This window comes from Colias croceus, chromosome 20, assembly GCF_905220415.1.
Source record: "Colias croceus chromosome 20, ilColCroc2.1".
Classification (NCBI taxonomy): domain Eukaryota; kingdom Metazoa; phylum Arthropoda; class Insecta; order Lepidoptera; family Pieridae; genus Colias; species Colias croceus.
The window spans coordinates 2,295,793-2,308,885 of NC_059556.1; the positions used below are offsets into that span (position 1 = coordinate 2,295,793).

Below are 13,093 nucleotides of genomic sequence, written 5' to 3' on the forward strand. Positions count from 1 at the left end.
TTCAATAACATTGTTCTTCATGAATCAGTTGTTTGCTATAAACCATATGTTGACGTGTTTATAAACAATCAATAAATTATCTCGGATCAATTATAAAACTGCTTTATTGATCTACTTCACATTAGTCTTTCAACCGTAACGGCAAGATGAAGGTGTTACTAGAAATTGTATCTCTGCTTCTTTATTTCGAAATTATACTTACAGTTCAGATGAACTATGTGTATAATGACAATCCTAATTTGGGATATATTGCCGCTATGCCTAGCATTGGTTCCTATACTAAAACAAAATTCAACGGACCAAGAAAATATTATGTCGGTAACACGAACCAAAAGTATATGAAACTGGTCAACGAAGAAGCAATAAATTCACTCTTCAGTGTTAAGAAGAATCCGCCAAACACAAATGACCCAGTTCCTGACAAGAATCACGAAAACGAAGCTAAAAATATACAGTACGATAAAAAATGGCAAGTGAGGAAATTTAATAATAACATATTAGTGAATAATGCAAATGCTCAAGAAAAGTCTTCTGTATCAAGTGATACCTATAAATCACCACCATTGAAAAATGATATTGTTAAAGAAAAGCCTGCAGCATCACAAGAGCGTAAGCATTATGACTATTATGGAGTCCAAGACAAATATAATAAAGTCAACATTAAATCGGTAGCAAAGCCACAAGTTGATCAATTTAAAGCAACCATACCAAGTCCTCAGAGACTTCTACCAGAAACAAACAATGAAACAAATGTTGACTCTAAAGACGATTCATTTAAAAACAATATCATTCATAATGACTACACAATGACAAAGCTATTTAGTGACATGACCCAAAAGGCTTTTGAACGTTATCAACGGAAACAGGAATTTAGAAAAAGAGAAACAAATAATCAAAAGGGGAGACCAGTCAGTACAAATGCTGATAAGTCAAAAATCAAAACGAAATCTGATGTGAAATTTCACAAGGAACACAATGTAAAATTTTTAGATAACAACAAGCATATACCAGCAAGAATCGGTAAGAATGAAGAGAACGACAAACCTTACGCTCTTTTTTATAGAAGTCATGAAAATTTTGATCACAGAGATTTCTATACAGGTGTTGTTGATCAAAGTTCTTTGGACAATACTCTTAACGGAGCAATTGATATTGAAATCAATGTAAGAGATAAAACCGATATTAGAAGTGATAATAAGAAAACTAAAAAGATATCTAATGTAAAATTAAATAAAAGGCAAAGCAGTTACGATGATGCGATGCCCTGATGATAAAATGATCTATGGTCTTTACCTGTGCTACTGTGTGACATTTAACAATGCATCGAGAATATGTGAAAAATATATACTATAACAAAAAAATACTTAAATGTATTTTTAATTTTTATTGTATTCACAAATCACTCACCGATTAGAAGAATATTTTGAAGAAGACATCAGAGAAATTACTAAAAAAAATAATTTGTTAACAAAAAACCGAAACTGTTAATTTTGCTTAACCGCAAAGATGTTTCGAACCACAGTTTCGAACATATATACTTTAAAAATTATCTTCTACAATTTCATACTACCTATAAGAATAATAACTTCGCGAATATTATATTTGTGCCTAGTGTACTTTGTCTTTCTCTTTTAAAACCCTGTATTAATATGTAAAATACATACTTATAAAATATATTTTTTTACGTCAAATCTAATAAAATTCATTGAAGGAAAACAACACAGGAAAACAAGATGGAAAAACAAAATGGGTAACTTTTTTTGGCATAACGATTACTTAGAGAGGAAACTCTTTTTTGAGGAAAAATTTTTATCAGTTTCAGGATAATGCTTTAAATAATATCATAATCTATACTAATATTAAAAAAAAACCGCGGAGCACAGCTAGCTTATTTATAAATCTATTTACACACAGAACGCTCAGAATATGCAATTCCTGGCCAAGGGCAAAAAAATCGAATAATTATTCTAACCTATTTCCAAAACAAAATTGTTTTGAAACTTACAACCATTATTAATTAAATAGTTTCATACTAAACATAAATGCTGTGACAAATAGACCGTGACGATGGAACGCATAGCGCATGCCATTGTTCAGAGAAATAATATTATTGTATTCAATATAAAGTATTGAGCTATGGGTCAAATATGCAATTAAATTGGTTTAATTTTCACTTGGTAATCAATTAAATATCATTGCGTAATTTCATGGTGTTTTAGAAATAAAATTTCCCATCTTACGCCATCTATTACTCCGAAAAATAACAAAACTTACTGAGAAAAATGGGAAACTATTAAAAATACTGAAGTTTCATTTTTTCGGTTTCTGCGTAATTATGTACATCATTTCTAAAACTAAGTGACTAAGTATCAATCTTATTCAAGAGCAACATAAAATATATCTATATAGGTTAGGTATTCAGATGAGTATCTGATTGAGCTGGATGACAATTACCTACAATCTGGAAAAACGAACACTCTAAATTTCCTCTGTAATAAATTTTAAGGAGGAAAAACGCAAGAAAGCTTTATGATACCCTCAAACTTGTTCCTGGAATACAACATATATTCAAGACTAGCTTCCGCCCGCGACTCCGTCCGCGCGGAAAAATTAAGAAAAATTAAGATTTTTTTTTTTTCTACGTATTTTTCGGGATAAAAAGTATCCTATTTTATGCCCAGGATAATAAGGTATAATTATACCAAGTTTCATCGAAATCGAACCGTTAGTTTTCACGTGATGCCTGAACATACAGACAGACAGACAGACAAAAATTTTTTAATCACATATTTGGGCTTGGTATCGATCCAGTAACACCCCCTGCTATTTATTTTTTCAATATTTTCAATGTACAGAATTGACCCTTCTACAGATTTATTATATGTATAGATGTTAAGTCAATTGCACTATAAAACAATTTTAATTACCGATTATAAAATTGTTGTCGATCTGCATAACAAGTATCAATTAGTTTATATACTTATCGACAATACACTAGAAACGACCCATTTACTATCATAACGAGCAGGCATGCACCGTACAAATTAAAGGTTTTTTATTATCATTGACACAGAAGAGCATTGTGCAATCGCGAGAGAGCAAGATTCGGGCCATTGATGAATGTCAACGTTCGATACTCTATTATAAACGCTATATAAATATTTGCTGAGACCTTTGCCGTCATTTCTGCACCGAAACGCTGAGATAATGCCACGTCGTATTGTTCTATTACTTATAATTGCTCATGGCTCTTGCATGGAGATGCGGGAGACAGTCGAACGAACGGTCATGGTTCGCAGGACCGGGTCTGATCTTCAACCAGCCGCTACAGGATACATTTATAAAAAAGGCAGCGACGGGGAAGCTGTCGTTACAAAAATGGGTGAGACCGAAGTGATGGAACAGCTATCAAAATTATACGAACAACCAAAATCATTCGCTGCTCCAATTCCAATCAGTTCTCCATTCGCAGAAGATGATACCAAAGCTGCACTTAAAGCCAAAGATCATGTAATACCAGTTAAAGAGAATTCAGAAGATGCAGTAGATGGTATAGCTGATGACGACTATAGAAAGCTTTTCGACGAATACGCTTCTACATTCGACGACTATTTAAAAAGCTTAGGCGGTTTTAAAAGTGGTGAAAATGATGATTTCGGCAAACAATATGGATATGACGTCCATCATGATTATAATCCAAAGAAAGATTATAGCTATGGAAAGCAAGGAGCAGGGGATTACGATAATAAAAAGTTTGAAAGTTACTATCTATCTAAAAAGCATGATAAGCCTTACGATAGTGATGTATACGGCAAGCTTTATAAACATCAAGAATATAATCACGATAATAATGATAAAGGGTTCGGCTCATATAGAGAACACAAAGATGAAGGCAACACATTTCGATACAAGAAAGTTGATGAAAAGGACAACAATAAGGACGCAATCAAAGACAGTTACAAATACAGCGATGAGCCAAAATACTACGGACATGCGGGCAGTAGAGATGGGCATGCTTATAGTTCAGAACACCACGATGCTTTGGGGGCTGAAGGAACAGAACATGACAATACCAGCGAAAACTCCGAAGAAGATAGCACAACAAATAGCTACGGAGACTTCCCAACTAAAAGCGGACTGGCTGCAAGTAAAAGCTTCAGCTATGAAGTTAAGCACTAACCCGGCTGTGTGTATTGTTTTATTGTTGATGTTTCGTAGTTTTGTATATATTTAATGTATTTTAAGTATAAAATAAGATCTCTTTATATTGAATTTTTATTTATGTTCTTTCCCATGAATTTTTAAAATTCTCAAATTGTATTATGAAATTTGTTTAAAAACATTAAAAATATTGAGAAGTTAATTATCATAGTTACTTGTTTATTTTTATCACAGTTAGATATTATGCTAGTGTGTGTCTTTTCATGGAGGGTATTAAAATATTACAGAATCTAGAAACAGATAAGGAAATCAGAATATGGAAACAGATCTTTGAAAGTTAATGATGATTTCAATTAGATTGGTTTATGTACTACAATAAATATACAAATAGCTAGCTTTGTGATTAGTCTCATGGTTTCATGCGAGTATTATATTATACTCTTGTGAAAGTCGCCGGTAACAGTCATACAACTAAAATCCACGCGGACGAAACGCGGGCCGCGGGCAAGAGCTAGGTATTTATTATTCGCAGGGATTTTTATGAGCTCTTCTGATTCAAATATCTAGACAATGTAATAAAAGACAGATAACTTTTTCAAGGAAAACATTAATTAATTACATGCTAAAGTAGAAATGCTTGCTGTGTAAGTATTGAAATAATCTCGCTTACACGAATGAGAAAATCCGATAAGTAGTACTCTTAGAGTAGTACTTATAGATTATATAAGTAGGTACCTACATATTTATTTTATATAACAAAGGCAAAAGCGTTACTATATTTGAAAAAAAAATTTTCATAGCATGCATAAGTAATGGTTTATAATTATTTTGATCAATGAATATGAACAGAGACAGTATTACCTAGTATATTATTATTAGTCTGTGGTATTACCTAGTTATAATAAACTAATTTCCGTTTACATATTTTAATGTTAGGTGCAATTCCGAGACGGGCCGCAGACCGCAAACTGCAACAGCAAACTGAAAGCGACAACACTTAAGCCGATTGAAAACAGAGAAAAATCGTCACATGTAACGTCGACTCAAACGAAATGTTTTGTACTGGCTTTCATATAGTTCCTGTACCCGTGGGATTTCTGGGATAAAACTTATCCTTTGTGTTAATCCAAGTTACCATGCGCACTAAATTTAATTGTTATCAGTTCAGTATTTGCGTGAAAGGGTAACAAAAACATACATCGAAAAATGAGAGCAAATAAAATATGATTAGTTAGTACCTATCTGAGTCTACAGTACCTATAAACATTGCTTTTTGGTTTTTAATAAAGTATTTTTTTATAAAAAGACATAAGCATTCTCACAATAGTTTATGAAAGCACATAAAAGCTCAGGTAGGTTGAAAATATGATGGTAGGTTGACCATTGAAAGATATCTATAGAAATTGGGCTTTATATATCTCGTTTTTGGCTTTATAAACAAAGTCGCTTTCTCTGTCCCTATGTCCTATGCTTAAATCTTTAAAACCACGCAACCGATTTTGATGCGATTTATTTTAATAGATAGAGTGATTCAAGAGGAAGGTTTTAGTATATAATTTATCAGATTTTAGACAAAGTGGGCGCAGCAGTGGGGGGTAAAGGTAAGCAGCAGTAAATTATAATATGCAATACAATTCAAACTCATTTAACTAATACATTTGTTCAATTAAATAATATGAACGTGTGTTACTTATCGACCACGTTTCGATTCACAATGAGTTTTCCAGTTAATCCGACTATGGAGTAATTTTTTAATATTATATAAACGCTAAAATGTGTGTATGTATCATATTGTATCCGGATGTATTTCCAAGTAATTTATATGTATATATACTCTTTCATGCAAAACCAATGAACCGATTTTGAGGATACAGTGATGTAGATAAATTATATATCAGAATAACACACAAGTTATAGAAATATTTATTTTGCGAGTGAAGCATGATGTTTTAATTAATCGAAATATTATTAATTTTTATTTGGTATCTGACATAGCATAATATAGTTAAGAAATAACTAAAAATACAACTAATATTATTTTACTTATAAATCTGAGTCCCAAAATATAAATTATTAAACTGGAACAAAAAAATACATAGGCTAATTTGCGGCGAGCGCTACATTGCACAATACAGAGTTTTTCATTATCTAACTTCTTTGTCACCTCTAACCTCGCAAATCGAACTGTTACATGGCTACCAGAAAGGTGGCAGTGGAACACTCATGGTCCTTCTGCACTTAACACTGATATAAATATTGAGCAATCGAGTTATGAAATTATTACAGCACAGCTAGCAGTACAATAAACATCTCAACATGAAGATCCCTATTACAATTTTGTGTGTCGCCGCTGCTACGTCAGCGGTACAGATTGGCGTGCCTCCTGCTACGGGATACATTTACAGGAACGATCACAACGGCCCAGCCAGTCTCATCCAGTTAGGAGCGCATTACCAGCAGCCAAACTTCCTTCCAGCTTTACCCCTTTCAGCACCAATTAAAACTATCGAAGCCTACGATATCGCCCCTGTCCCATTGCCATATATAGCTGCTAAACCGATTGCTATCGAAGACGCTGAAGATGAGAGCTCGGAAGAGGAATCTGCCGAGTACAGCGATGGTTTAATCGGCCTAGGTCATGAAGGCGGCGGTGGTAGCGAATATGAGGAAGCTCATCACAAAGCTCACGGTGAAAAGGGAAGTAAAGGATACCATTCTAAAGGTCACTTTGCTAAAGGACAAGCTGGCAATTACGGAGAAGTGCACAAAGAAGGACATCACAGTGAAGCCAGTGGGGAGAAAGGAGCGCATCATGATGAAGCCGACTCATATGGAAAGCATCATAAATCGGGTAAGGGCTACAAGGGCGGCGACCACGGACACAAGAAGTACCACAGCAAAGGAGAGGACATCACTGGATACCACAAAGTCTTCAATAAGGACGAATTCAAAAAGGACCACGACTTCTATGACGTTGCTGATAACAGCGGCCATTTTAAGAAGCATGGCTCTGACAGCAAGCATTATAGCGAGCATGAGGGAGGTCACAAGGAAGGTGAAAAGGGGGTGTCTGGGTTCGATAAAGGAGATTTTGGAAAGTCTGGCTATCACAACAAAGGACATATTGACGATGGTGAATCGGGCCATGTGAGTAAAGAGGGAGAAGAAAGTAATTACAATCACCATGAAGGCTACGGCAAAAAGGGCGGGAAAAGTCACGAAAAGGAATACGAATATGAAGACGAAGACGAGGAATAGCTTAATTTTCTGTGATACTAAACTCTAATGTAATTTTGTTATGTTTGATACACGACGCTGTGATTTTTAATTTATTACCGAATAAACGAATTTATTATTAACAATGTAATGTGCATTATTTACATAATCCATTTATACTTTTATTTAAGTTACTATGTATTTAAAAACATACCTACATTGCTTAAAAACGAACAATTATTTCACTCAGAATCATGACGAAACTCGTGGAAAAGAGAAAAGAGTGAACTTTTTAAGTAAATGAAATTTCACTAATGTAAAGATAAAAACAAAGTGCTTGGAAAACAAATATCCACTAATTAAGTTAAGTATTAAATAATGTCAATTACTTCTGGTTAACAATCGAAACGAAATAACAATAATAATTAGATTATTTATTTTTAACTCAATAACAGGTTGATACAAATATAAAGCTTAGACTATTATTTTGTAAAACCCTTTTGTCATACAACAAACATTTTTAGTTTCTTCGACAAGACTTCATCTTTATAAGTACTTAATATTGTTCAATATAATGCGTACAAAGCACACACAAGAACCTCAATAAACGCATAAAATATAATAATAAAGAATAAATTAGGTAACTACTAACTACCTACCCTAATTCCAAATCTTTGTATAGGACCTAAGTACAAACTTAAAAAGCAATTAAATATACCTACATACATATTAACAGATGGTATATAATCAACTTCAAATAACGAAATGTAAGTACATAAACAAGGCATTGACAATAAACTACAATATATCGGTACAGGCAAAAAGGAAGGATTTTTTTAAGAATTTCGACAATCTGTTTCTATACCTTTAGGTTTTACTATAAATTATTGTTTGACTCAGATTTCAACATTACTTTGTTAATGCTCACCCAAAAACATTAAAACAAGGTCAAAATAAATACAATAACAAAAAGTCTATATCATGACTTTTTGTTATTGGAAATAGTTTCTTATTAAGAAGCATAGTATATCTTAATATCTTATTATTTATTACCTTCCTGAACGCCCTATTCCTGAATTTCAAAGAAATATTTAATACGTTAAAATTAACCATAATATGAGTTAAATCATTAGGTACTAATTAAAATCCGATAATTTGGCAATGAATTCAGTTTCTAATCACCGACTTCACGTACCAAATAAAATATTACCAAATTAATCACGGCTAGTGAAATTAATGAAATTAATTTACCAAATAATTAAATTGTCTTTGGCCAACGACCAAGAACGATAATGTTGGAAATTACGAGCTTATTCAATCGTGAACTTGACAAATTTGAGAAAATTGTAATACCAGCACATCCGTTAACGTAATTCCGTTTATTTATTATAATTGAAATTAATACAATACAATAGATATTAGAAACTTCATATTGTGTATGTAAAGGGTATGTTTTATTATTAGAAGAAATGATGACCACACGATACTAAAAAACTTGTCTCATAATTAGTGGCTAGCCGATTCAATTATGATTTGATAATATTTAATCCATATAGAAGTGAATAATGAATCTTTAACGAATGTTTTGTCACTCGTCGATTTTTTGTCTTCCGAGCCATAATAGGACTAAATTACTTGAAATATTGTTTTTGTTACTTGATATTATCTGAAAAGCAGATATGTACTATAGTTTAGATATCATACTTAGGTACATATTATTTAAGAAGAACGAAAGTGAGTACCAAGAATCTACAAAAAAATATCAAGTCCTTTTTAAAAGTTTTTAAAATAAAATAAAAACATTATGTACCTAGTTATCTTTATTTAAACCAACAATAAAAACCGTACTTACCTTTCATCAGCTTAAAGATATTTAAGTAATAAATGATATTATCTATTTAAATTCAAGAGGCAATCCTTGATCGACACAAATCGTCGCGCGATTGGGCATATTGATTAGAAGTTCAACAGCCCGGAACCAGACAATTTGATCATCTCAAAAAAACACCCTTGACCAATAAAAGGCTATATAAACTAAACAATGGACATGTATGTCAGTGTCGCAATCCACTCCAATTGCGCAAGATCCGACAGAGAGAAAAATGCAAAAGAAATTCGTTCTTGTATCGCTGACATTGATAAGTTATTGGGTTGAAGCGACGCCCGTGAACTTGGACACGCTCGACTTCGACAATACAGATGTATCTGATCTTAAATACAACTCCAAAGATCTAGAAGATTATTTGAAATTCCTAGAGAGCGGAGATGATAAAGGAAAAGATAAGACGAAGAAGAAAACATCAGCGTTTAAGAAGAAGAACACAGAAAATAAAGGAGCTAAAGTTAATTATAATATTGAAGATTTGAAGAAATTCTTTAAAAGTCTCGGCGTAAAAGATGATGGATCGTATGATGATAGTGAAGTGTATGGCGTTGCTGAAGGAGAAGCTTTAAAAGCAGTCGGAGTAAAAGGAACTGAAAATAGAAAGTACAAGAAAGGCACAAAAACTAGAGGCTTTCACAGAGTGCAACATAAAGATGAATACAAGAAGGACAAGGAATTCTATGAAGACGACGAAGTAAGTGGTGATATTAAGAAAGTTGGCGCGAAAGGATTTGCCTATGATGTTTCTGGGGGCTTAGGCTTCGACAAGGGACAGTTTCATCACGTGAGAAATAAGGGAATTTACGGTAAAAAGGGCACATCGGACAAAGGAAGTGCAGAAAAGGATTACAGTGGTTATTCTGATTCGCAAGGGTACGATGCATATTATGACAGTGAAAATAATTAATAAGTAAGTAAGTAGGGTGCGTAAGAACTTTTCCATAATTTTTATATTGTAGATTCGATGGGTGTAGTAAATTGTACTAGATTATTTTTTAGTAAAGTAAGTAATAAATCAATGTTTTTTAATGCGTGTTTAATTCATTACTTTGCAAATATAATATCCTGATGTCCGTTACATTTTCTGACATGTATTTAATAGAAAACGTGCGTGACATTGTTTTATTTGCCCATTTTTATTCGGACTAGTTTTTTTATACTAAAAACATAATTTGTTGTTGTAAAATATGGGCTTTTTTACTTATTGTTCAGGTAAGACATACCTTCTATATAAATAAATCGATTGATTATCGTAACTATCCTACTATCAAGCTGAAGAGTTTGTTTGTTTGTAAGACAGGCTATAATATATTATGTACCAAATGCCAAGGCACTAGGCAGAGCTATATAGTTAAATATATCTAAGTGGCTATTTACATTATCAATAGACGAATAATTTTTTTCTTTCATTTTCCAGCAATTCTTCTAACATTTTATATGGAATCAACACAAGCTTATCGTTTTATACAGTATCGGCAAACACCCTTTGCGAACATTAACCCTCTTATTTTGAGTCCAGAAATTGATCCTTATTTCTCTACATTAAAACATTATGGATTAACAACAACACCCATAAATGATGACGATCCAACAGCTTTAAAAGCATACAGTTGTTCTTTAATGGTATGCCAGGATCAAGATAATTTGAGTCCGGTATGTGCCTGCAATTTTAATACGGGCAATGTAGTATCGTTCAAAAATCAATGCGACGTACTTAAACATAATTGTAGATTTGATACGGGTAAGTATTTGTTCATCTACTAATATTACAACGTTATTATTGTTTGTTTGTTTGTCCTTCTTTCGCGTCGATCGTCGTCGATGTTTTTTTCAACTGAGTGATTTTATTGTGTGTAGAGTCTGGAGATATTTAGAGTGTTAAGGAAGTTGTACCTTGGTAGAACATCCGCTTATTCTTATGGGATGATCCACGGAAGATCTTAAATTATCAAGATGCGCTTATTAAAAATTCCCATAGATGGCGCTATAACTATTAACTTTCTTTGACCATACGGGCGAAGCCGTGATTCGTGAATATTCAGCTATTTTTTAACATAAAACTTTAAACATTATCTAAATTAATTCGACGAATCCATTTATCAACAAGACTACATTGATAGGGCACCCTTATCTTACCTGGATTTAGGATTTCCCAATATACCTACCTACATTCCATTTTTTTTTTTAGGTTTTCGAGTCATTTTGAATGAGATTTGTCCTTGGGAGTTTCAATCAAGAAGAGACAACAGTCAGATGGAGTTTGATTACAATGACCCTAAGTATTATAATGACTAAAGTCTAAATTACAAGAGCAATAACATTAAAGTGTAAAAACAAAACTGTGTTTCATTTACTTTATGAAAGAATTTATACTTACAATTATTATGGTTTTTGTTTATTCCAATGTGTTGTTCATCCATAACCATAAATTTCATCATATTAAAACCATTTAACAAAAATTCTTAGCCTTATTTTGATAAAAGAGTCTTGCGTGATTCAAAAATGGGGCTGCAGAGAAATCGTTAGGCCCCGTTTCCACCTGCAAGTAAACTTCTGCAAGAACTGTCCGACAGTCTGTCTGACAGCAGCTTGCATGTGTAAACTATGTTGCAAGTTCTGTCGCGACAGTTTGTCAAGCGCTTCTTGCGAGAAGTTGCGACAGCATATTGTGTAAACATGACTGCGTCTACTCGCGACAGTTCTCGCAGCTTATCGGTCTAGTTCCGTATATCTCGCAGCAAGCTGCAAGTATCGCCCACATGGCTTTTGATTTTTGTTTATTTGAAATTAATGAGTCGTGAATGCTCTTGTGAAGAATGAAGAAACTATAAAGTCAATAGGATTATATGAGATCTTAAGATGGAATAATGTGATTATTTTTTGAAAATGAAGTGAAATGAAAATTTATTTGTTGAGTTGTGGTTACAAAGTTTTTATAATAAATTTCATGTCCGCACAATTCACCAACAAATTGGCATACAATATATTTATATTATGCTAATTTTATAATTTAACTAAGTTATTATTTAAACAATATATTATTTACATTAGTTCATTAGATCATTTTACATTAAATAGTACACATTATAAATTATAGTATACGATTTATTTCACAAAATAGAATAGAAAAATTGTAACAGTAATTCCTATCCCGTCACTCGCAAGATCGTGTGTAAACACCTCCGCGATAAGTTGCGATAGTATGATGCGCGAGCTTCTTGCATGACATTTATTGCAGCAATAAATTGCAGGATATGTAAACGACATTGCAAGTAACTCATGCAAGACTTCCGCGAGTTTACTTGCAGGTGGAAACGGGGCCTTAAAAAAGCGGGCAGGAAGCATGCAGAAAGCAAGTTTATGCAGTTGTGAATCTTTCGTAGTCAATATAAAATAGTTAATGAATCTGCATTATATTCCTTTGTAATCAATATATTTCTTCATTCTTAAATATAATTATGTAATACTAGCTAATCACCCGCGGCATCGCCCGCGCAGACAAAGAAAAACCCGCATAGTTCCCGTTCCCGTGGGATTTCCGAGATAAAACCTATCCTATGTCCTTTCTCGGGTATCAAAACATTTCTATACCAAATTTCATGCAAATTGGTTGAGTAGTTAAGGCGTGATTGAGTAACAGACAGACAGACAGACAGAGTTACTTTCGCATTTATAATATTAGTATGGATTCTTCATTCTTAAATATAATTATGTAATACTAGCTAACCACCCGCGGCATCGCCCGCGCAGACAAAGAAAAACCCGCATAGTTCCCGTTCCCGTGGGATTTCCGGGATAAAACCTATCCTATGTCCTTTCTCGGGTATCAAA

At 33.2% G+C, this 13,093-nt stretch overlaps 3 protein-coding genes across 3 annotated transcripts; all 3 read left to right on the forward strand.

The window, feature by feature from the left end:
- The first annotated feature begins 3,033 nt into the window (after window positions 1-3,033).
- LOC123700837 lies at window positions 3,034-4,217 on the forward strand. The gene has a single exon (XM_045648180.1). It carries the CDS (start codon window positions 3,208-3,210, stop codon window positions 4,177-4,179), a length of 972 nt encoding a protein of 323 aa, XP_045504136.1. The 5' UTR covers window positions 3,034-3,207; the 3' UTR covers window positions 4,180-4,217.
- Window positions 4,218-9,428: 5,211 nt separating this feature from the next.
- Window positions 9,429-10,169, forward strand: LOC123701025. The gene has a single exon (XM_045648436.1). The coding sequence runs from the start codon at window positions 9,429-9,431 to the stop codon at window positions 10,167-10,169; it is 741 nt and encodes a 246-aa protein (XP_045504392.1).
- Window positions 10,170-10,387: 218 nt separating this feature from the next.
- On the forward strand, window positions 10,388-11,601 carry LOC123700862. Its single transcript, XM_045648218.1, has 3 exons — window positions 10,388-10,474; window positions 10,680-11,003; window positions 11,451-11,601. The coding sequence occupies exons 1-3, from the start codon at window positions 10,450-10,452 to the stop codon at window positions 11,555-11,557; spliced, it is 456 nt and encodes a 151-aa protein (XP_045504174.1). The 5' UTR covers window positions 10,388-10,449; the 3' UTR covers window positions 11,558-11,601.
- The last annotated feature ends 1,492 nt before the right edge of the window (window positions 11,602-13,093 follow it).

Coding starts and splice junctions, on each gene's coding strand:
- LOC123700837 (XM_045648180.1), top strand. CDS start 3,208: ATGCCACGTCGTATTGTTCTATTACTTATAATTGCTCATGGCTCTTGC.
- LOC123701025 (XM_045648436.1), top strand. CDS start 9,429: ATGTCAGTGTCGCAATCCACTCCAATTGCGCAAGATCCGACAGAGAGA.
- LOC123700862 (XM_045648218.1), top strand. CDS start 10,450: ATGGGCTTTTTTACTTATTGTTCAG. Junction 10,475..10,679: donor CTTTTTTACTTATTGTTCAG/GTAAGACATACC, acceptor TTCATTTTCCAG/CAATTCTTCTAACATTTTAT. Junction 11,004..11,450: donor TAATTGTAGATTTGATACGG/GTAAGTATTTGT, acceptor TTTTTTTTTTAG/GTTTTCGAGTCATTTTGAAT.